At 42.0% G+C, this 25577-nt stretch overlaps 1 protein-coding gene across 4 annotated transcripts in view; it reads left to right on the top strand.

Annotated features, from left to right (window-relative positions):
- The window catches only part of SPoCk (secretory pathway calcium atpase), a 110340-nt gene that overhangs the window by 66520 nt on the left and 18243 nt on the right, over positions 1-25577 (top strand). For all 4 annotated transcript variants that reach the window (XM_084589771.1, XM_084589772.1, XM_084589774.1 and 1 more), the window contains exons 17-20: positions 12554-12702; positions 19428-19594; positions 23083-23151; positions 23268-23384. In XM_084589771.1, coding sequence (XP_084445897.1) covers positions 12554-12702; positions 19428-19594; positions 23083-23151; positions 23268-23384 — 502 coding nt within the window. The remainder of the gene's footprint in view (positions 1-12553; positions 12703-19427; positions 19595-23082; positions 23152-23267; positions 23385-25577) is intronic.

Below are 25577 nucleotides of genomic sequence, written 5' to 3'. Positions count from 1 at the left end.
ATATTTTGAAAAGTTTGCTGCAACAAAAGGACTGAATTTTAAATATTATGATATCAGCTGAAAATCTTCAGAAAACCCATAGAGTTTCTGTTAATGATTGTGCACCTTCCTGTCTTGGTTTTGTTTCCATGCTATAATCATTAGTGACTTTCCTCCCCTTCCATACCATCTTTTCTTTCTTAGTTTCAATTTCATGACCTCTTTTCATATTAGACTGCAAGTTCTCATAGGCAGAGTGCAAATTTGTCAAATAAGACAGTGCTTCGACAAGTGCTTTCCCCAAAAACCAACTTAAACGAAAAATGGAAAAGAAATTGTGGAATGAAAAGGCAGTGCTAAAAGCGCTATCACATCTACTTTTAAAGTGAAGTATGAACATCGTCCTAATTCAAACAGTTAGACCGTATTACATTAAAACCTCATTAATACATTTTTTAAGAAATGCCGGAAATAAATGTGTTATCCGGAAGGACATATGATCAGAACTGCCCAATCTTAAAAAAATAACTGCTGGATGAGGTACAAAGGCATTTAGAATTGAGACTTTCACTGCATAAAAGTGTAGATTAGCATTTATAGACATCAAATATGGACAGCTTCTTTTTTTTTTAATCTTTGTGGAATTCAGTCCGTATTTTTGTTGACCTAAGCACGGAAGAGATTCAGTAACAAATCTGGTTCGTAGAAGGAATGACAAGCCGGGATCGCTTCCTTGGTTCTCTTACACCAGGGATGTGTGGAGAAGCCATCGCATGGCTTACAGTCGCCACGCTTTTGCTCATGCGGCTCCCCCAGACCCTACCCGCTCGTATGCAAGCAAATAGTTTAGTTATCAAATGGTTCTTCCCTATTCCCATCAGGCACCACAAAAGAAGCCACTGCTTATCTCCTCATGAAGCCATGTTTTCGCAGGAACTGTTGGCTCATTGGCTTTCTTTGATGCTCCATCCCTTTGCATCTAGACCACTGCAGGAAAGCAACTGTGGTAGGGGAGCGCCGCTGATTAGTTTTTCACGTTGCGAGCGCTCGTTAGCACTTGTCCGGCTGATCGCAAAGCGTGTTATATGACCACAATATGTCAAAATTCCTCGAGCGTAGTAACCGGGAAATCGTGTTACCAGGGAACATACTAACCGGAAGATAAATAGCGAAACTCTATAAGAGATGTTTTAATTTTGAATGTATGAAATGGGAACTCGTATGAACTGGGAACGTATCAACTAGGTTCTATCATACAGCCTTGCTATACCATGCTTGACAGAGCTTTTACTCTTGTTACTAGGTTCAAGTCATGCTTAAACCCCCCATCATTTTTTTTCTCTCATTTTTTCTCAGAGTGTTGCTTCTCTTGCTGCCCTTACAAAGCAGCAAGAGTGGTGACAGCTGAAAAGAGAAATACATAAGTAGGCATTGAGAGGTGTGCTGATGCTTGTGTCACAACACTGAGGAGCTAGGTAATCAATTGAGAGAAGCTATCAACTGAAATGTTTGTTTGTACTATTGAATTAGTCAAGCCTGCTTTTGCACGGCTGACCTTCATGTCATCTTTTTCATCTGATAGGCGGCAGGTCATGTCAAAATGGCTAAGTTCTAGTTCTGGTGGGCTTATCTCTGAGTTGGTATTTGTTTTTGCCTTGGCTTTTATGGCTCGAAAATGTTACAAACAGTATGTGAATCGAGATAAGCCAGTCACTATTCTGAGAAAACATTTGAAAGTGTTGTGGGACCAAGCTTACAGCACCTTATAGTGAACATTGCACCAAGTGGTCAGAGTTAACTTTCATTTACTATGCTGATGTGTAATGGAATCGTGCAATTTGGGACCAAGGCTAGGAGTGCACATTTTTACACTATTTATGGTGGTGGGGGCATGGGCTACATGCTGTTTGGGCTTTACCCCAAACTCACCTATGTCATTTTTTTTTTTTTTTTCACACCACTGTCGATCAAATGAGACAGGCTGTAGTACACCTTTCAAAACTTCCAAACTTCCAAGTGAGGTTGACCATCTAGAAGCAGCTGCCAATACTGTTATTTTTCCCGGCCATCTAGATAAGCTATTATTTATTCGTTATTATTTGAGAAGTACTGCCAGTCCTTACAGATGGCATCAGATAAGAGTGGGGCATACATAGTAAATAAGCAAAAGACATGGCAAAAATAAAAAAAGCATAGCAAGATGTGCATCATTCAAGGAAACAGATATTGTCAGCCCATTTGGACAGACTGTAAAAAATGATTTCCATGTGCATGCACTGTTCCTTCAGCAGGGATAAGAAAAATAAAACTTGCTATGTTGCCTAAGGCAAGGATTGGATGGGATGAGAGTTGCCAAGACACTAAAGGAATTTTATTCAATCACATGCGTACACGAGGAAACTTCACATGACCATCGGTGTCAGAGCATTGGCTTACGTGTAAACACAACACTGAGGGGTGCACTCCCAAAACATCACATGACAGTGCAGCGTGCACATCACACTCTTTCTGTGTTGTGTACGTGTGCTTTACAGAATGGAAGTGAGGCAGCCTGGCACTTGACACACAAAAAATAGCAAACTCGACGTTTATTAGATGAGTAGGTCTACATGCTGGTCAGACATGATACCAAAGAGGACGAGGTTAGGTATTACAGCTGCTTTTATAGTGCTGAGTAGGTGGTGCAGTAGGCAACCGCAGTTGCCCAATGGTTATACAACCGAACCTCAGTGTAACGAACATGGATATAGCGAATTGTCGGATTAAACAAAGTAATATCGTAGTTTGATTGGTGTATGCTTTATTTCTATGGGAGTTCTCTTTGTATAACAAAACAAAGAATTCAAAATTTGATGCTTGATTGGTTATAACAAAGCAGTTTTTTGCATTCAAATGGCAAAAAAAGTGTATAAAGGAGCCGAAAAAACTTCAAGAAGCATGCTTTTCAATCGTTTGAATTTGCCCTCCGCAGAAATATGTTTAACCGCCCACGCATTCGCATGCCATGCCATCTAGGGGCGGCAACGACAATGGGCACCAACGGCCACCAGGCGTGTAACTGGCACTTGATCAAACCATTGCTTCGTCGCGCACATGCGCTGCACTCCCGTGAGTCTATTGACTCTATTATGATAAATGGCAGCGTAGAAGCGCAAAGCAGTTTCGCTTACGACGAAAATTAAGACACTTAGGATGGGGCACGTTCCGCATAATTCGTTGTTGTACCCAGTGTGTAGACAATCTTCAACACGAGCAAAAATTGAAGTGCCTGCTGAAGACATCTACTCCAGAGGCGTTGGGAAGAATGATTGGAAGTCTGTTAGCCTTCTCACCACGTCAGCTGGCACTTCCCAATGTTACGTTTTAAGACTACATTACTCCTAGCGTCAACTTGGTTGTGGCGCCGTGGCACCTGAACTGACCGACCAAGAAATCATAGATCAGCTGATTCCCTCAGTTGATTTAAGTGATGAAGTGACAGAGAACTAGAAAGAGAAGAGTGAGCTCTAAACAGTGCAGAGGTCGCCAATATGGCCAGTATAGTGTTATTTTTAAATAAGTCTGTGTGTGGAGGCAGCACCCCTGCTTGAGTTTTCATTTTTGCTCTCTGACAGAACGATAGACAGGATTTTATGTTTATAACAAGCTTTTAATGAAAAAATTGTGCGTTTTCATACCTTTGTGTTGTTCATGTTAGTGCACATTTTGTTTCGTTTTATGAGAAGACTTGTTTGCAAGAATTTGCGCATGTACAGTCGTACCTCGTTAATATGGACACTTTGGTTCCCAGCAAAACTGCCCATAAAGTGAGCCATCCATAATAACCAAGTCATGAAGAAAAACGAGAATTCTTTTTGTAATTAATGTCTACTTCTGCCTATAGAAGAGTGTACTGAATTCAAAATTTGACAGAAAGCTGAGTGCTCGTTATCATTATCAATCGTGGTCCTCAAAAAATTGCTGAAAAAAGCGTGCAAAAATGAAGGACTGTTGAAGAGGGACCATTCAAGCCAGAAGTATCAGATATAAATGTCAGCATGGAAAAGAAATGCTGCATCATATTGTCAGGATATTAAAATGTGTATGTCTAAACTGCATGCCAGGTCATTCAGAAACCCGCTCCCCCTCCATTCAGCCATTTATTTCCCACTTTGAGGTATTGGGAATATACTTATGCGCCTTTTATATACAGATTTCCCGCTTTGTTCATGCGTTCAGCTCTATTCTTTTGCGCTTAACCCTGCCATGCCTAAAGCCGGACTGAAGTTGAGTTCGATGCTTTTTTTGCCATTTACTCTTTCTTTAAGGTTATGCTGTAAGCAAGGCAGTCAAGTTACTAGGTGCGGCAGGCAGTTGTGCAGAAGGCCATTGAGCAGCCCCTTCCTGGCTTCGCTGGTATGGGTTCCAATGGACCAAACGCTACAAGCTGAAGAACGATGGCTAGCCTACTGTGAAAAGCTCAGGCCTTCTCAAGGCCGCGTTGCAAACTCAAAGCGAAGCCAAATGCGGACTGCTAGGGTTTGGAAAGTGGCTCAAAATGTGGCAGTTCGGCAGCGCGGCAGTGGCGAAAACCATGGGTCCCAAAGGGAAACGCGTCCAAGACGAGACGCGTGGTCCCAGTTACGTGCTTGTCGCCTTTCTGTTGTCGCTCTAGCTTGTGAGTGTGTGTATAACTCCTACCGACAAGTGTACACGGCTTCACGGAATAGACATGGCATTGTGGTTCTTTCTGTCCTTTTTTGTCGGTCTCTGTGCTGACGTTCAGCAGAGTTTATTGCAAGCAGCTTTTCCTTATGCAGCCTCTCGTCGTAGTGCTTCTGCTCCACGCAGAAGTCTCCCAGTTTCCTCCTTTCAATGCCTTTCTCACATAGCTGACCCTCAGTTGCTCTGCGTTTCCCCGCCGCTGTTGCACATTTCCCCATTCAAGAAAGACTATACGCCTGCTTGGCTCTTCCCAACTACACAGGACCCGTTCAGGTATCCGGCCATATTGGGTGTTGCGCAAGTTCACTGGTGGCGCGCCCTTTTTTAACTTGCATTCGAATATTTCTGCTTTTTCCAAAGCGTTCATATTAACACGACAAAAATACATGGGCTCTTATTGGGTTCGTGCATTCCTACCCTATCCATTGTCCCTACAGTGAGTTTCCATATTAACGAGGCATAAATACAATAAAAAAGTTTGGTCCCCAGGAGAACTGTCCATAATTCAGGTTGTTCATAATAACTATGGTCGTATTAATGATACATTACTGTACTTTTGAAAACGAATATAAGACATAACAAATTTTCGTGCTCGTATTACTCGCTATAACATGGTTCGACTGTGTAGGAATAAGCTAGATACAGCCGAACATGACGCCTTTTCTTTCTTTTTGTGGTGAGAACAACAGTCTCTGCACTTACTCGAAAGGGTACCTCTTCGTAGGCAAGTGCGTTCGTTGCAGATAGCATCACAGTTCTGGGAACGTGGTTGGTTGGGTTACCCTTTTTTTTAACACTGACTTTGATGACTGAATAAAGCGTTCTGTTAGACCATTCATACTGGGGTACTACGGAACTCAGGTCAGATGTCTTATTCCGAGCGAGATGCTTAAGGTATGCCTAAAGTCGCTGCTAGTGAACTGAGGGCCTTTGTCTGTGACAAGTGTTTCAGGCACACTGAAATGAGCAAACATTTCTCTCAAACACTGAATTATTTTCACTGACTTAGTTTAGTTCATTGCAAAGACTTAATTCTGGCTACTTCAAATGAGCATCAACTGCTACCAAAAACATTTTGTTGTGCATCGGCCTTGCGAAATCCAAGTGAAGTCTCCTTCAAGGCACTGTTGTCCACGACCACGGGGGCTGCAGTGCCGCACTAGGAGTCGAATGTTGCTCCTGACAAGCTTGACACCTTTTGAAACATTTGTCAAGATCAGCATCGATCGTTGCCCACCACATATGACACCTCAAAATTTCTTTACTGGGGTGCTCTTCATGGATCTCTTCTACTATGAGAGTCTGCTGCCACTTAGGAATGATGACACACATGCCATACAGCTAACAGCCTTGGTGAATTCTTAGTTCCGTCTTTCTGTTGAAATAGGGTTTCCATAGTGCATCTGGCACAGATGAGGACCTACCGTTTCTGGTCCTTTCTACAACTTCGCTTCGGGTTGTATCCTGACATGTTGCATGTGCAATATCGGCATTTGTTATGGGCAGCAGTTCTAGTATTTTCTGACTGTTCTTGTTGCTTCTCAGTTGGCAGTCTTGAAAGACAGTCTCCCTCTCCTTTGCACCAGACTTTCTGAATAGCAGCGCAGCATCTAGTGATAAGCGGACAATGCAACTACCCAGGGCTGTAGGCGAGCTGCTGTGATTGATGGAATCTCTTTCTTAGGTCCGAATATTGTTTGCAGTGGCTTGTGGTCTGTTACAAGCGTAAAGCTTCACCCATAAATGTACTGGTGAAACTTTTTTACTCCAAATATAATATCAAAACCTTGTTTTTCAAGTTGGCTAAAGTTCTTCTGAGCCTCTGACAATGTTAGGGAAGCATGTGTCACAGGCTGTTCAGTTCCATCTAGAAAAACGTGAGAAAGAACAGTACCTACCCCGGTAGAGCTGCAACGGCTTTTCCTGGTGGTAGTGCACCAGGATCAGCAAAGTTGTCATGATAGACTTTCCTTGCTTCAGCAGCTCATACAAGGGGCATGCAAGTGTAGACAGTCTTTGCATAAACTTTCCATGTTAGTTGACCATATCCAAGAAGGACTGCAGCTGCTACTCGTTTTTTGGCTCTGGTGCCTCCATCAGTGCAAAAGATTTTTCTGGTGAAGTTGGGATGCTCTCAGCAGATATAACCAAGATAACGAAGCGTTTCTTTGGAGAACAAACATTTTTCACTTCATACTCGCACACCACGCCCCAGCAGACACTTCAGAACAGCCTCAAGGTTTTCGAAGTGTTCGTCCTTTGTCTTACCAGTGATAAGAATATCATCCAGGCAATGGCTCGCTTCTCTTAAGCTCTTGAGCATTGTATCCGTAATGCGGTGAAAAATGCCGGGTGCCGAAGACACTTCAAAAGCCAAATGGTTGATGGTGTATTGACTATTGACTACTGGTACCACCGGTGTTGCTGTTCCATTCGTAGTCGCAAGCATTATGGCATGTTGCTCGAGCTTTGGCAGTTCTGCTTCGACGGTTGAATGGCAAAAGAAACACTTCTTTGAGCGCGTGCCTTTTCATAGGAATAGTTACGCACGGTCACCGGAAATGGCTCCAAGTTCATCCTTAAAAAGGGCTTTATATTAATGCAACTGCGCCTTCAAACAGGCTTGGTTATTGCCTTGAGGGCAGTATTCAATTGACAATTTGTTTGTCACAAAGATGCTGCCCCAGTTTAGATGAATGGTTCGAAGCTAGTCACGAGTGAACAGTGGGTTCCCACGTTCTTCTACGACGTACTGTGGCAGCATCTTTACTTGATCATCATGTCTGACCTCGATGTCAACCACTCCTTTTGGCATGATGAGAGCTTCTGAATTTGTAGATAGTTTTAACAAAGTTGGCATAAGCTTGCTGCTGTGTCCATATAAAATGGATCAGGAGAGCAAGCTGCCGGGCTAGTTGGTGGTTCATAATGTGAAAGAGTCTGCACAAAAATACCGACGAAAGACAAAAAGAAAAAGAAAAGAAGTGACTGTCTTATGTGTCCTTTTTTTTTGTCTTTTGTCGGTATTTTTGCACTTCTTCGCATTATTAAAGAGATATTGAAGTGATTTTTGAAAATTTAGAGAAAACGCTGAAAATTTGCTTGAGGTTCTAGCTCACAACACAAAGGGACATAACACAAACGCTTGTGTCCCTTCTTTGTTGTGCGCTATACAACCTCAAGCTGATTACCTAATAGCATGAACCCTGACCCTTATATGCTCAAAATAAATTTTCGGTATGCTGATTATATTGAACAATGATTTTATTTCATATTGAACAAAGGTTTTATTTTATGCGCTCGGAGAGCACACACCAAGGTGCACACACCAAGGTGCCCCCGCTGCCCTGGAAGACGTAAAGCGAAGAGCGTGACGTCAACTCCGTTGTCCGACCACCAGCCTTTCGCAGTCATTTAAAGCGCGATCTCGCACAGCTGGTTGTTATTCAACCTAATTCTCGTCATGGCTTGGGTTCATCCACCAGTGATGATAAACACATCTGTCGAAGAAAACTTTCACCCACCAAAACAAATCAGTGCTTATGGCTATGAGCTATCTGCGTCAAGCAACGATGGGAAATTCGAGGCAGCGAGTATGAGCGCCGGTCAGGCAGTCGGGGCCAGCAGTATGGTAGAATTTCTCGTGAAGTCGCGCATGAAATGGAATGGAAGATCACATTTAAAGAGAGACACATGAAATAGGCATCGCTATAGCTGTCCGATGCCACTTTTATATAACCTTCAAGTACAGACTGACAGCGCAGCAACAGCGTACTGGCTCTGTCCCGTCTTTGCAATATCGTTTGTGTAGCGTGTTGTTAATGGAACATACGTCAAAATGGGTTCGGCCTCAGCTGCATCACGAAGGTAGGTAAGTTGCAGGGCTCACAGCACTGGATGTTGCGAGCTTACCACAGCAAGCCTTTGAGCGCTACGGGCAACGCCACCCTGGCTGTGTGCTACTTCGTAGTCGTCATTAGGCCTGTTTTGTTTTTCATCGAAGTCACAGCAGACGGCGCTTTGGAATTGGCTCTCACAATAGTGGTGTATGCAGGCTGGAGGCATGCTTTGCAGTGTATTCGCCGCAAGAGCGACCTAGAGGTGGCGCCACCGTCACTCCGGTAGTGTGGATCGGCAGCCGACGGCGCTCACAGAAACGCACGCTGCGTAGGTCTGCTTCCGAGTTTATAGCGGGTTTGATGGCGATGAAAACGTGTCTTCTGCAGTATTTCTGCTATATTGCAGAAAAAAATCCAAGGATTTCGCTAATACAGCAGAAGAAGAGCGGATTTTAGGAAAAAACAAAGCACGCAACCACCAGTCTTCTAGATTTACTTTGCATGTTTCTTGCACTGTACCGCGCTCACGCGCCTAATGCTTGGGCCTGCCTAATGACAGCTTTTTCTTATCGACTTTCAAACAGTTTGCACGTGTCTCCTGCGAGTGAGACCGGCGAATTTAGTGTCAAGCTCACGCAGATACAAGGTTCGTGCTCTGACCTGCAGTAATTTAGATTGAATCGAGAAAGCCTGGTTCATTATATCGTACTTGACTCGAGGATTAAGCAGGTTAAATGTAGCATTGGCAGCGCACTGCATGGCGAGTTGCTTTAGACTGATTGCACATCAACTCTGGCCCAGACAACCACGCACAAGTATTCCCCAAATATGAGATCGCGCCGACACTATACAGGAAACCTCACTGCACAGGAAAGCTGATTGTTCACGTGTACAGCGCTGAGGGGATTGAATTTGCAGAGATGCTTTTTGCGGCCACTGTCATAGAATGTGATAGCGTATTAATGCATGCGCAACTAACTGTAAATGATTTCCTGAAACCGAGGAAAGTATAAGGGATTTCTGATGTGTGTGATATTAATATATAATGGTAAATTAGTAGTGTAATTATTTTGTTTTGCAAATATGTGAATAAATTTCACCCTGTGAGAGAACTTTTACACACAATTGACAGAATTTACAATAATCAGCGATTAATTTTTAGTAACGTTGTGCAAGCTACGAATTACTCTCTGCGAAGACATCGTTATAAACCGCGCATGGGCACTGTCATGTTCTGGGAAGCATTTTACAGGCTGAAAATTTCTTTATCACTAATTATTTAGCAGTGACTAAATCTTATGCGAAGTAAAATATTAGGGTTGCTTCAAAAACAGATGCCGGATATAAAACTATTCCGAAAGAAATGGAGGTCATTCTTATCATGCGACTATAAAAATGTATTTATTCCCGAACTAAACACTGATATTTAAGCCCGCATGAAGCTGTTTTACTCCCCCTGTCAGAAATGACGAGTTTTGTCGGAAGACAGCACTTGGACGAAAAGGGATTATAATGATTATAATAGGCTACCAGTAAAGTACATTGATCTAGTTGTATTATGTAATATTTAGGGTAACAATTAGGTGCAGGGAATAGTTTCCTAAACATTCGAGCATTTCTCTAAAGCAAAATGTGCTCACTAAAACTTTTACGGATGCACAGAAGCCTTCAACAACAAAAGAAAAGATGCATATTGGCCCGGGTTTAATGCATGAAAGCGGCATCAGCTATGACGGATGATTGTAGAGGCTGGTTTTGGTGTGGTTTTTTTTTTTTTTTCATTATTAACACCACAGTTACCACGTGGGATTGTATATTGTGCAGTCAAATCCCACAGCAGAGGCACGCCTTTCGAAACGGTTGTAATTGAATCCCCCGTTCTCGAAATCAGCAGTCGAGCGTCCTTACCATTGAGACACCGCGACAGAGGTTTAAAAGCAAAAAAAAAAAAAGATATATACTCACACAACTCTATCGTACACACAGACGGCATAGTAGGCATAGAGTGGTCTGTTCAAACTGCATTCTGCTCAGTCTGCGGTGGCATATGTTTTAGTAGCTGCGGTATTCCAAACAGAAACGGGAATATGTGATTTCTGAGCGTTTGCATTAACTTTTATTGACGGCAACAACCTGTTTTGCTTTGACATGGCGGTAACGACAGAACCACTTCGTTTGAGACATTGCATGTCAAAGGATCTCAAGCGCCGAAGACCGCGATGGATGATGTCCTTATCCAAGCATGACATGCTCGATACGGACAAGTATATTTTTTTTATATGAAGCGTGGAGTTATAGACTGTTCATATTTATTTTGCAAGAGGCATATAGGTAAGCAAAAGCTCACAGGAACTGCGAAACAAACAAACACTCCTGTACACGCCGCATGTGCACGCGTAAATCACTGCGGGCTGGCACGCGACGCGAAAACGCATCCACACTGAGTAGGGTTCGCCGCTGAGCCGCAAGGTGGCGACTCTGCTCGATCTCGAGGCCAATAGGTGCAAAAGTCCTTTAGCTTGTAGAATAGTATGCAGCATCACCTACAGAGTGCATACAAATTGCTGCCTAGTTAATTCGAGACTTTTAAATAGTGATGTTTCACTTGCCAGATTTCCATATATCAAAAACTCGTCGTGGAGAGGTTTAATGTTAAGGGGTGATAAATAGCGGCTTAGTTGTTTATGGTGGGACGTCAAAACTTTCTACAGTCATTCGTTATTTTGAAATATCGTAATAAAAAAATTGCAGTTATAAGGCAATGGTCAAACTTATGCATGAAAATGATATACCTTGGCAGTAGACACCTGTGCAGACAAGCAAAATCTCAAATGAAATTATTGCACTAGCGTCAAAGCTGCGTTATTTGAAGAAATCAGTTTTCTTCTGCCGCGTGCAACACACACAACCGATTAAAAGCTCTCTATGCCTTCCACTTTGCACAACACTTCATCGGGTACGTCATTGCACCGAAGGATGAAAGTGCGGACTTTTGTTCATGCGCTATATAACAGAGTTCGGTAGGACCCAATCTTCAGTGTGCAGTAAAGTTTTAAAATTTTGTCTCGGTCTTTCAACATGATTGCGACGGTCAATGGTGCAATGCCAAGCTGTCTGCAGAGGCCGATTTGTGTTTTCCGTGTGTCGATTTCTTGCAGTATAGCCACGTTTTTCTGCAGTGAAAACTGCTTTAGCTTCTTGACGCCATCGCTGGCTGCATTTATCATCGGATCTCGCGAAATTCACAACATGATCATTCACAACAAAAATTTCTGCCCGCACATGCGAATGGCACGGCCAACTGACCGACGAGCGACACACAGCACAGAGAGAAAATGGCAGGCAGCTAGGCCTGCTGGCTATTACACATTAAACCACACCTTTGTGGTGGGGCTAGGAGTTGGCACTAGATATGGTGATGATGGTAGCTATGGCCCACAGCATACAGACGGAAGTGGCGGTTTCTGTTTCACGCGAGAGTTGTGGCACTGTTAATTCGAGTAATTTTATTAATGTTAACTTTGGTTGTTTGTAATACTGACGTTTCTTGATTATAGAAGAGTTATGAAATTAGAGAAGTTAAGCATATTATTCTGAAATATGCACTGTATTGAAATTTGTAATTCTGAAATATTTTTAGATTGAAGATATTGGAAACCAGTTAGGAGTAAAAAAATTTATTAATTTGAAAAAAATTGTTAATGCAATGTTTGTAGTAACGAGATTCGACTGTATGACACCACTACTTGGAGGCGTACAAGATTGCTTTAATGAGTGTTTACATTGTCCGTGTCCTTGTATTGCTGCTACAAAAGGATATTCTGCTCCAAAGCTGCTTCTAAAGACTTATTCTTATGCTCCAGGAACTGCTCTAAGACTTGTTTTAGCCCTCCCACCCCTGCATATACTGATAGTTGTCCTTTTGTTGTAGAGATTACTACACATTTTTTGAGCAGAACAATGTATTTTCTTTTTTTTTTTTTAATTTCAATGTTTGTGATGAGTGTCGTGTCGTTATGACCCTTATGCAGCGGCTCGTCTTGGTCTCCATGCTGTGGGCAATGTTGTGCTGTCTGGTGATCAACTGGATGCAATGACTGACAGTGAACTTCAGAGAATTATTGGTTCTGTGTCAGTTTTCTACAGGACAGGACCAGGTCATAAACTTCGCATTGTTAAGGTATGTTGCCCTGCTGTCAACATTTATGGACCGTTTTATCATGCGCGCTGCGCTGCTATTTTGTGTAGGTGACGCCATCTAGCGGCTGAGTTGTAAACAATCGCCATGCTGGTGTGTGCGGTTGCATCCACGGAATAGGAAACAAGTTGCACACATCAGTATTTTGGAGGTTTCGTATTCAAATTTTGGTGTTCTGAAAATACCTGATTGACGGAAAAAAGCTTTTTCAGCAGTGGTTAAGCCATTCAGTCAGAAATGACTGGAACTTCTGCACCTGATCGGGTCGGCCGAGGACTACAAGCCCTATTACAACCTTCGTGTAACTTTTCGGTACAGCATTCAAGCATGGGATATTTGCCGATCAGATTTCAGCATTGGCTGGCTGTGTGACTCAGCCACTGGTTTGACTGTATGTGCGAGGAGTGACGATGACTCTCATTGACGGCAGGACCTGCTATCCCAGAATATCTGTTACAGGCCGCTAGCTGCGTTCATCTGATGCTGCCGTCATGCTGATGTCCAGTCAGATGAAACAAAAAATGGACAATTGATCCTTATGGAATGATATCCCATAATGTCTCAGAATGACCTCAGCGAAAGTTGTCTTATAAACAGTTATTTTATAACCCTTTTATTATTGCAAATTTCGCTTATTTTAAGGAATGGCTGATGGACCAAATAAGCATTTGTTATCGGCAGCAAAAGCTTGCATGTTTTCAGAAAAACAAAAAAATATTCCAATACACTATAGTGCAGCAAAAGACGAGGACACAAGAGACGAGAGACGAACACCACGAGCGCTAACTTCCAACAAATGTTATTCTCCTGAAGCATCATATTTACACGCCAGAAAAACAGGAATCACATGTGCCAACAGTATCAATTCCTTAGAAAGACGAGCTCTTTATCTGAGAGGAGAATGCAATTCTCGAATGCAAGTCAAAAACCTGTAAGCCTTTCTTTGATAAAAGTGTGGTAATAGGAAAAAGCAGAGAAAGGGTAACGCGCGAAATCATTGAAGCTGAAAAGATAAATAGTTCAGGATGCGCGTGTGTAAGCACACCTTCCATTCTCCTCTCAGATAAAGAGCTTGTCTTTCTAAGGAATTGATACTGTTGGCACATGTGATTCCTGTTTTTCTGGCGTGTAAATATGATGCTTCAGGAGAATAAAATTTGTTGGAAGTTAACGCTCGTGGTGTTCGTCTCTCGTCTCATGTGTCCTCGTCTTTTGCTGCGCTATAGTGTATTGGAATCATGTACCAACAAGCCCAAAAAACCACACTACTGAAAAAAATATTCTAGTGCTGTTTCGCTAAAGAATAAGTTGACAACCAATTTATCAGGCATAGTTGTCTTCAAGTGACACATGCATGTTCATAAGTATCAGGTTATTGCACTGAAATAATTCTTATTGGCCAGACGGCATCTCATAAATTTTTGTTGCAAATAATGTCATCTGCTTGTAGCCCAACGACTGCTTGTTGCATGGGTATTCAGTTCTTCATGTCCCTTCTCTGTCAACAAAGTGTTCAGAACTTGCACGAAAGGCTGCCAAGGTGAAACACTTTCGATTGGAGCTTGAAATTCAGAGACCGCTTGATTTCGCCTGATTGAAACAGTTGCAACTGGAAAAGCTTACAGCGACAAGCATCCATGCACCGCTGTTAATATTTTTATCTTCTATTAATCGTCTCTCCTCAGTTGCTATTAAAAAAAGTAAAGAGGAAGGTTTTGATAGCCGCAAAACTTGCTGGCACCAGAGCTGCGGCCAGTGGAAATGAAGTGAACGGGGAGGAGATAGAGAAGAGAAGGGAAGGGAAGAAGAGGGGAGAGAGGGAAGGGGAGTAGTGTATGTAAACAAGCGTAAAAAATATACAAAACTGTAAAGATGGAGCTGCCTGCTATTGTTGTATCAGATTAGATGCCTTTGGGCTATTCAAGACGCTTTCTGTGCAAAAGACTGCGTAGTGCGTGTGTTTTCTGCATAGCATGCCCTGGCATCCCTGTTGCTACCACACTTCTCCACATACCAGAGACGAGGAGTGGCACCACGCACTCAGTTCAAGACTATTTTCCTCTTCGCCGCGAAAACGGTCTATATGGCTGGCCTCAAGGTAGTGTGACAGCTCAGGGTGCACTGATGTTCATGGGTATCTCGCTAGCAGTGTGCTACATAAGCTTAGCACTTCTTTCCTGAATCCACAGCTCCTGTGCAAAAGGGTTCGAGATGATCTTTTAGGTGCTTACAAAGTGCATACATTATTTAGAGTAAAGGGTATTGAACATTCGTTGCTGCATGCGAATCCTCAAAAGGGAGTGAGTAATTGATAAATAATCTTGCATTTCTTATTTTCATAGCTTGTAGAGGCACCTCCTGACAGTTTATTCAATGAATCCTGCTTTGTCATATGATAATTCACTTTCTTATTAAAATAAGGACAAAGTGTCAGATTTGTCTGTGGCCATGTGCAGGCTGCTCTTCTAGCAAGTGGGATTCATCAAAGCGAAGTGAGGACTGCTTACTTTAAGATTTTCACTCACTGTACATAGTGCTAAACCTAATGTGTGTGATGCATAACTGTGTTGGTGTGCTTTATTTTGTACTTCACAAAGTTTTAGTGATAAAATTGAATTGTTGAAAAAAATTAGTTGGTGATATTAAGCTGAATGTCACCAATTACATCCGCCATGGAAATGTAATATTAGAACAAGCAAGGAATTCAAGTGCATATGTGGTGTTTCGACAAATGCTTGAAAATTTCTATCTCAGCTGTGGCAGATGTATTTGCTGTAAAAATTATTTTAGTTACACAGCCTAAACTAAAACTTACTAATAATTTTTAATTAACTCAATTTGGTGATTAGTGCCAATAGGGTGTTAAAAGCCGGAGAGCTGGGGCAGATGGTGAAAACATTTTAATAGAGGTGTGCAAATATTGAAATATAATAATACAAATATGGGAAAAAATTGCCTTCAAATATCAAATATTTGATCAGTGAAGAAAGAATGGAAAATTTAAATATAAAAAAACACTGTTCATCTTCTTTATTTCAGGATTCACGTGGTATATTTGCAAATAAAATATGAGTATAATGTCACAGAAGTGTATACCCTACTGAAGAATCCAATATAAATGTTATTAAGGATTGTACACATCAATTTTTTGTACAGGAAAGGACCTCAATAAAACCGGTGGGAGCTGTCATTATCACTGCTGAATGCAGCAAGCTCTCGTTAATTCGGCCTTCAAGGAACCAAAAAATATGTCCAATTTAACTTAAAACGGATTATCAAATGGGCCTGAAAAAAAAACTGCGGAAAATCGTTTGCATCACAGTAATTTTATCTGATGAACACTTTTACAGTGGATGTCTACATTTCAGATGAAACCAAATTAAGAATGTTTTTATGCCCTCTTCACAAATGGGTTGGTCCCTCTTTACGAAATGACCCCATCGCATTTTGAGGATTCTTCAAGCATTGCATTGAAGCACGCATTGTGGGGAAACTGCAGTGAAATAGAGGATCTTCGAATATTTGAAATTTCGGATATCAGTTTTTTGAACGCGAATGTGAATTGAATAATGAGCATATTCGATTTGTATTTCGAATATTTGCACACTCTTACTGTTTAGTGTTCAAGAAGAGAGTTTGGGAGTCTGAAGACCCCGCTACATGGTCGGTATCCTTAGTACGGGACACTGTACGACAATGCCATCTCGCACCCGCTTTACTAGAGCTCTTTGGGCCTCCATGTGGAGCATTTGAGGATGGCAGTCTCCCGTGCCTCTCAGCTAGGGGAAGGTGGTAATTCTGAGCACATGCCCACACCACGTGATATATCAATAAAATTTTGGTTGGGGCTAGTTGGTTCATGATCTTTCTAAGGTAACTGATGAGTGCAAACACTAGACGATCCACAGAGAAGAGACAAGGACAGGACAGGAGCTTCACTAACTGCTTTTATTCCTTTTGGCAACAGCGCATGCATAGACTTAGGCCACCCTTCTGCAATTAAACCAGAAAAAGACATGTTATCCAGCCCATGTAACCATGTCGCAAGAACAAGAACTTTTACTAGAAATGGAAATGTGTCGCTAATACAGTCTTCAGCTTTTTCCTTGATATGGTAGGCTTCAAGCGCCAACTGCATGTGTTCATATTTGTTGACGTCTTATCAAATAGCGGTGCACATTTACAAGCAGGAATGTGTGACACGAGATGAACACCATTTTCATCTTTGTTCATAACGTTTAGCGCATTCTTCCTGTGTTGCTCGTTAACACAGTGGCCTGTCTGCCCGACTTAATTCTTCCCACAGGAAAGTGGGATAGCATACTCCGCTCCGATGGTGCGTGGGACATAGGTAGTCCCATGCCTGATTTGCAGCCACGTCTTCCATCACCGCACGTGCAAGAGCACAGCTTAGATAGCTAGTTCAGGGCAGAAAACACTAGAGGGATAGAACACCTGTTTGCTACTTCCTTGAGATGAAGTGAAACCTTATGAAGATAAGGCACCACAACTGGCCTGAATGTTTCACGTTTGGCTGCCAACCTTTGACTTGGCGTTCTGGTTTTTCACTTTTGAATCTGCGCTTCGCCAACAGCTGTCAGGAGAGAGAAAGGGAAACCTGCTGCAAAAAACCGGCGCACCTGATTGTCAAAACTTGCGTGCATTTTATGCAAACGTGACTTGTGCACACACAACTATACTATAAGAACGACTTCTCGCCCGCTACACTGTCAAGATCAAGACAAGCCGGGCCAAGCCGACTTATTTCCTAGTTGCCATCAAGTACCATTCTCTTGCATTCTTGATGCAAAAGTACCATTTGCAACTTCATATGGTGGATGCGGAATGCGTTCTCCACTTCTTGCATGTACTGTTCCTGACGTCCGAGCCCCCGACCATGCATGGCGAGAAGTGATTCTGAGTGCAAAGAGGATGTCTCAGAAGCGCTGCCACCAAAAATTGGCGAACATTTTGGTAGTGCGTTGAATATGAAATCTTTGAAGGATTTGAGTACAGAGAAAGTGTTTTCTTATTACTATTTTATTTTTAAATAATTTGCCGCCGTGTAAGACTTGTTCTCACAAACATGGAGCATTTCACAATGGCCACGTGTTTATATATAGTCAAGTGCCATTGCCCCAACTTGGTATATTCTGGTGGGTCTTATACAAGGGTGCGTCTTATATACCAATGTTTTTGTTAAAAGCCTCAAAAGTCTTGCACACTGCAAAGTACGATAGGTTGCAAGAAATTTCCTAATGTATTGATGCACCCCACCACGGTGGTGCAATGGTTAGGGTGCTCGACTGCTGAATCCAAGGATGTGGGATCGAATCCTGGCCACGGTGGCCGCTTTTCGATGGAGATGAAAAGCAAGGCTCCTGTGTACTATGCAGTGTCAATGCACGTTGAAGAGCCCAAGGTCGTCGAAATTCCCGAGCCTGCCATCGTGGCATCTCTTGCAGCCTGAGTAACTTTGGGATGTTAAACCCTACAAACTAAACCAAACCTAATCTATTGATGCAAGCATTTTAGACTCCTTAGTTCAGAAGTATTGGTATTTAGACTAATGCTCTATTAATAAATGTTTGATCGTTGGTTGGGATTGCCATTAAGTTTAATTGCAGGAAAATCACAATAATGCAAATGCACTGGGACCGCAAAGTTACTTAAATTGACCAAAAATAGTAAGGGTACCCTGCAGAAAGATGTGGACACATGCTACCTCAGATGCTCAGTTATTCTGTCACAGGTATGGAGCAAGAGTTGCGCTGCAGGAAATGCACCGATACTTTAGGGTTTGAAGGTACTAGCCAGTTCTGCTAGACTTCCATGATTCTGCTGTTTTTTTTTTCTCACTTCTTTGAGGTCTCCAATTTTATTGCATTCAGTTTCATTGCACTATGCGTTTCACCATAATGCTTGACTGCGTAGACTACGCAGGGAAGCATTTTCAGAACACAATGGCCCTGTTTTGTGAAGGGGGCTTTCCCAGCACATATGTGCAAAAGGAAGCACTTGACAGAGCTTAAAAAATGTTCTTTTTTCAGTTTAATCTCAAATGCAGACAACCATCATGCAGATCTTCATCAAGTAAAGTTACTGAAATGCAAACGTTTTTCAGCAGTTTTTTTTTTTTTTTTTTTTTTTCCCTAGGCTTCAACAGTTTGAGCTTTCGGTTAATTCGGACATGTTTTCTGGTCTTTTCAAAGGTGAAATAAACGATAGTTTACTGTATTAAGCAGTGATATGATGACTCAACTTGGTGTCATGCAGGTCCTTCCAGTACAGCAAACTGGTATGCAGGATTCGATATAAAATTTTTTCTGAACTTTTCAGTATGGCATACACTTTGTGCAGTTCTAGTTTAACTTCATTTGTTAATACCATGTGAATTCTGAAATGAACATGATGAATAGTGTTTGCCATTTCTAATTTTTCCTTTTTTTTTGTTTCCCCCCACTGATTAGGTATTCTATATTTGAATGCATTTTTTTCTCATATTTGTATTTGATTTGTGTTTATAAAATTTTGTACTTGCACACCCTTAGTGGCATTGTTTCTTACTATACCTTATTCCAGGAGTGAGTAGTTGATAGTCTGCTATTGCATTCAGCGAGATTGCAGCTCTAAAGCTATGATTGTCATCTGTCTGTGCCCTTTGATTATACATGTACTTGCTCTGTGGTTTTTCTTGATTGCTGTAGGCTCTTCAGCGAAACCACTACATTGTGGGCATGACAGGTGATGGTGTGAATGATGGAGTTGCTTTGAAGAAAGCTGACATTGGCATTGCTATGGGCAAAATTGGCACAGACGTCTGCAAGGAGGCAGCTGACATGATTCTTGTTGATGACGACTTCTTCACTATCATGTAAGTAGCATGCAAGAAAGCATACATTCTTTGTTTAGTGTTAGCCTCTAGTTGTCCGTACTAAACATTTACAGTAATATTGAAGTTTATTTATGCCTCATAATTTGTCATACAGTTATTTTTAAACACTGCTTGGCCCACTTTTTGAAATTTAATTTTGTGTGGATTTCGGGCTACACTAGCCAGCACATGACATCACCTCCCCAAGCCCAAGGGCATGGGAAGTGGGGTTTGAAGTATATACACAAACCCTCCCCCTTTTTTATAATGCTGCCTGCTAAGGGGCTAATTGCACCAGAAAAGTAAGGATGGCTTGGCACAAAAAACTTTGGTCTGGAGACACATTGCTGAAGTGGTGAGGCTACTGTAACAATGGCGAGGCTGCTATTGCCTCTTGTTTAATGCAGGGTTGGGACAGCTGTTGCAGTTGTGCCATTTTGATACAAATACAATTTTCTGTGCCATAGTGCACCAAAAGCATTTAATTGACCGAAATTGTGCCACCTTGCGCCAAATAGACCAGGAAAATGCAATATCGACTTTTTTTACTCTCCATGTCACGGTTTTCATGGGTGTCAAAACGACCAACATTAATGGTTTGCGACAGGGATTGCTATATTATTCACACCACACTTTTTGTATGTGTTAATCAGTACGATTATTCGGAAATTACGGGTTTTTTTGTGCATGTGAACTCGCGGCCAGTCATCGCGAAATTCAAACGGCATTCGCTGGTTGCAGCATTTCACAACGGTCACATCTTTCATAAAATCAACATGTGTAGTAATGCTGGTTAGGCCAGAAAGTGATACTCTGACAGCATCGAGAGCTGGTGCGTCGGCACCACAAAATGAGGTGTGAACGGGGGCCATTTGCTGGATTATTTCGATCACTATACAATGAAAGACACAGCATCTGCAGAACATGTCTTGGGAACATTGCAGAATCAGCAAAGCACGTACGCATGTGCTCCTGTGGTCCCTTCGTGGGTACCGCTTTAATCCCACACAGGTTTTGTAAAATCTTGTCATTTCGACTTCTGGTAATTTGGACTAAGAGTGGGACTTAGTCGCACGTAAGTCTGGTGTTGAATGCTCATTATTACGGACATGGATGTGCTCTCACTGATAAATTCGAACAGGGTGGTGGAGAAAGAGGGGAGGGGTAGGAATTGCACAGCTAGCAATCACAGATATGGTCCTCTCAAATCTGCATTTCATGGAACAGTTCTACACAAGCCCTCGTGCATGTTATGGCAGGTACGACGACGATTGGAGTCCTCCACTTTCAAAGTACAGTTCAGTGGCATAGTTTCAGTTTCCTTAACCTCCTACAAACCTGTGTTGTGGTGAGGCGCATATATCGGCCGGTTGCGCTACTTTGAACGTTGCTTGGCACGTCGCTAGTCTCTTATTTTTATTTAGGGATGATGTCAAGTGTTCTAACGCTTATGCACATTTCCCTCACTTGCATCCATGTGCTTCTTCTACTACACTGAAACGGCACACTGGTCACGCGCCGTTCTGAGTTGTGGAGTATCCTAAAAACACGACGGGGCCATTTGTAAGCAGGCACCACTTCTACTGCGTTGCAGTGCAAAGAAAGCAGTGGGGGACTTCACGATTTTATGAAGATTTGACCACATGCTTCAAGTTGCTTCAAAATGCTGATATTGCTACTAGAAAATGATTATATTTCTGCTCCCCAGCTGCTTCAAAACACACATTTTCTGCTTCATAGCTGCTCCGAAATGCACATTTTGCTGCTTAAGAGCTGCTTCAAAATCTCTTTTCTTCATTCCACCCCAGTTAAAGCTATGCCCTCATTAATGGCTCCCAGGATCATCACTTCCCCTTGACACCCACTGCATATACTCTGTGTAGATGTCTCTTGTGGACCTGTAGCCTATATTGTTCAGGGTTGGTTATCGTTCTAGCCCAGTTGAACGAAGTCGTCGGGAATGAGAGATGACTTCGCTATATCTGTAATTTCGTTATATGTCATATATCTGGGCTTTGTAACCAACTGATAATCCAAACCAATAAGTCGCCAACCGAAAATTTTGATCTGTGCTTGTTTATTCGGACATATTTGCAGCACTGGCACTTGCTCTATAGAAGTAACGTACATGATCATTTTTAAGGTAGCGCAAAAAACGAGGACCAAGGAGTAAAAGGACACAACACGAGCGCTTTTTCGCAACTAAACTTTTTCATTCAACTCGCCCAACTTTCAACCTTACAAACGTACATGAAGCACCTGAAAGGGACTCGAAAATGTGATCAAGTAAAGAAAAGTTTTACCTAGAAAGGGGCCTAATATGCAGGGCTAATATTCTCCGTATGTTCATTCGCAGTGCGACGTAATAGGAGTGGTGCCGCTTCACAGACGGCCTCGTCGCGTATTGAGAATGCTTCACCGCATGGATTGCGAGCACTAAAGGTGGAGCATCCTCAAAACACGGTGGTTCAGCGAACTCGCGGCGCCAGGTTTTGCTTCCACGTCTGTTCTTCGTCTGAGCCCACGCATTCGCTCTCCACATGTCGACAGCAATACAACCATCGAACGCTGGACGCCACTCATTGTCTTTGTAAACACTGTGCGGCAAGACACAAGCATCAGAATGGGCACAAAACTGCTGACCTCCTTCCTCCACAATGTGTCAATTGGAAGTTCATGTAAAGTGATCTTTTTATATAAAGCTGTATTTTTTGGACGTTCTTGCAATCCTCAGCGAGTCCCGAAAATTCAGTGGTCCACTATGAGCAAATTGATTTATCGTCGCTGGAAGAAGTGGTCCAGTGTTCCCTGAGCATGTTTCATGAGCGTGGGCTTCAGGATTGCTGCCTCCATGTCGTCCAGATGCGAAGTCAAGTTTAGCTTCAAATTCCCGAGGAACATCTGTAGAGCATCAGCCACTGCGTCAGCAGCTTGCGAGACTCAACATAGCCAAGTTGAGGATCAACAGGAACGGAGAGCCAAGCTATGTAGTGAAGCAACCTTTTGCTTCGCGGGAGGGCAGACGACGCCGCACATGCAACCGTCAGCCGGGTTTTGCCCTTACTTTTGCACAGAAATTTGCCTGAAAGGTATAAAAACGTTCCAATTGGTAGATTGTTTTGGGGTCTTCGTTATTACTGCCATTTCGCTATAAGTGGCTTTGCTATAACAGGGCTAGTCTGTAATTGTTGATGAGCAGAGTCTCTGCATGTGTAATTACTGTCTTTAAATTTCCAAATGGGCATGCTTCTAATGTGTCTTTTTTTTTTTTCTCTTATGTCTCCAAGCAGTGCAGTGAGTAATTTTTTTTCCTTAAAGCAAATTAAAAAATGAATTTGCTGATTGTTCAGTGCTCTTTCATGCTGTGTTTATGCATGATATAAATTGTAGAGCCCAAGGTTTAGTTTTAAGGTCTATTGGCTCTTGGAGATAAAACCTGAAACCTTTAATTCTTGACAGGTACAATACAATTTTTCATGTTTTTACAGGGCTGCCATTGAAGAAGGCAAAGGGATATTTTACAACATCAGGAATTTCGTTACATTCCAGCTGAGCACGTATGTTTTAATTTGTTATAGAGTTTGCATTTCTAATAAAACTGCCATTAATGGCTCTTCTGAATTTCAGGTTTTTATTCTTTCAACTGCTTTTGATTTTTCCTCTCTGTAAACAGGAGTATTGCAGCACTATCTTTGATTGCGTTGTCTACACTGATGAAGATCCCCAATCCTCTCAATGCAATGCAGATCCTCTGGATAAACATCATTATGGATGGCCCACCTGCACAAAGGTTGTATTCACTTAGCACTATTTTCAGTTCCAGTTTAATGGTGTAAAACCTAATAAATACTATTTCTCACATGTCCAAAATGGTTGCCAGACAGTTAATTTACTTTGTAAATATTTTTTGTTTCTAAATTATGATTTCGGCATTTAAAAAGTGCTCCGAATTTTTGGGTAAACCCTTGTTTCAGGACTTTTCTTGTAGCAGTACATGTTACCTTGTTCGTCATTGAAGCGAGTTATTGCTTAGCAGTGAGTATAGTCTCTAGCTACTTGGTAATTTCTCATGGTTATTATCTATTTCAGGAGATCTTGGCAGAGTTCGCACTTGCTCAGCAGCGGTTAGCACGTCTGACTGCAGTTTTAATGAAGAAAAAAAGGGGGGGGGTTACTGTCTTTGGTAAGCTGTCATATAGAATGATAGCTTTGTCCTACTTTTCTTTTTTCTCATTGAAGATTAGAGTTTTATGTAGCTAATGGCTGGATAATAAGAGCAACATTGTACTTTTCAACATCATTTAACTTTTTTTATTAATAATTTTTGATGAAGCAAGGAGAGAGAGAGAGAAACATTTATTGATTGACCCTGGCCAAAGGGTTGTCGCCTCATGCAGATGAGTTGGGGCCTATATTGCCCGACACGTGGATATTATGGGCAAACGGCTGTGGCCATGAGTAATTGGCGGGAGTTCAGCAGGTAGAGCGGCCCAGCTTTCCTAGGAAGAGGTTATGCGAGTTGGTAGGGTTGAATGTAAGTAAGGTAAACCTGATTTTTTCTCGGATTTCTGGCAAAACTCTGCCCACTGAACTGTTCTGCCCCGTAGCGATCAAGGTTTGAGCATTTTTTAATTACGCTAACAAGCTGTACCAAAAGTAAATCGAAATTTGTGCTTCTAATAGCCTATACAAAGCCTCCTCCTATAGTTACAAATACATAGCAAAGCTTCTACAAAGTGCTTGTTTTTGTTATAAAATGTGGAGCTCATCGATGACACTTGCTAAATGCTCTTGTGAAAAAAGTAGAGCAGAAGCTAATCAAGTGGTACTTCATGAAAAAAAAATAAGGAAGAAAGAAAGACTTGAAGGCAGTCTTTATGAGAAATATACTACTTGAACCATTTTTAAATGTGCGGAAAGTGCTTCAAAGCAGAAAACTTCCAATGCCAAGCTTCAATCTCCTCGCACACCTCAAGCTACAGCACACTAAAGTGACCAGGCAAGAGATGTTTTGTTGATGTTACCAAAGAGCAGAGCCTCACTTGTAAGAACTTGTGAAGAGTTATGCGGGCTAATCTCCACTAAATATCACTGCACTTAGATATGAAGCGTCTTGGATAAAGACGAAGACTAATTGACGTTATAGAAATTGGGAGCCATACTGGATCCATTCCAAAAGCGGCTGCAGAGTCAGTCGTTTGATGACTATCGACCTCTCTTGATTTCTGTGACAAATGACAGGCTCTCTTTGCGAGGAGTATAACAGTACTTGCTGAAGCGAACCCTGTTATACAGGTATTGAAGCCATGGACTATCTGCACGGCACAACTGTTCACTATCCCAGGCTAGCAATTGCCACGTTGACATTGTTGCACCAAGCTAATAGTAGCTCTGATGCTGAATGTTCTCTCAGCTGAGATACCTCCAAAGACCAGACAGGTGTCGTATAGAAGCAGAAATGCTACACATGCTGATGATTATGTATGGTAACAGGGAAGTGTACTTAGTCTATCAGCTGGTGTGAATAAGATATTTAATGTTGTAAAAATGATCCAGGCCCTTCACTGTCAAGTAATTATTTATTACCACAAAAACATAGAATTTTGGTATATTTTCTTGAGAACTTCAATTTTTCCCCGATTATTTGCTTAAAACATAGCAGTTATTGTTGCCCTTTGATTTACAAAATGCATAGATTATTACAGCTTGTAAATTTGACCCGAAATAAACTTGAATTTAGAAATGTTTCCCCAAAAAAACCAGATTTCTCTCCTATTGTCAAATTGAAAAATAGGGCCCAATTTTTACCCCTCGCATTCGAAAAAAAGTATAAAACACAAGAATGAACAAAACCCTAACTGTGAGTAATGTGACCGTGTGGCATGTGGGCAGGTCCAGAGTAAACAGCCACTTTCGACATGCTGAACGCTTGCACCCCTTCTTCCCCTGTGGCCATTTGGGGACTCCTATGCACCGTTTGTCT

This window comes from Amblyomma maculatum, chromosome 1, assembly GCF_055883805.1.
Source record: "Amblyomma maculatum isolate TAMU_Amacu chromosome 1, ASM5588380v1, whole genome shotgun sequence".
Classification (NCBI taxonomy): Eukaryota; Metazoa; Arthropoda; class Arachnida; order Ixodida; family Ixodidae; genus Amblyomma; species Amblyomma maculatum.
Note: the sequence above shows the minus strand (reverse complement) of the source record. Positions and strands in the feature narration are given on the sequence as shown.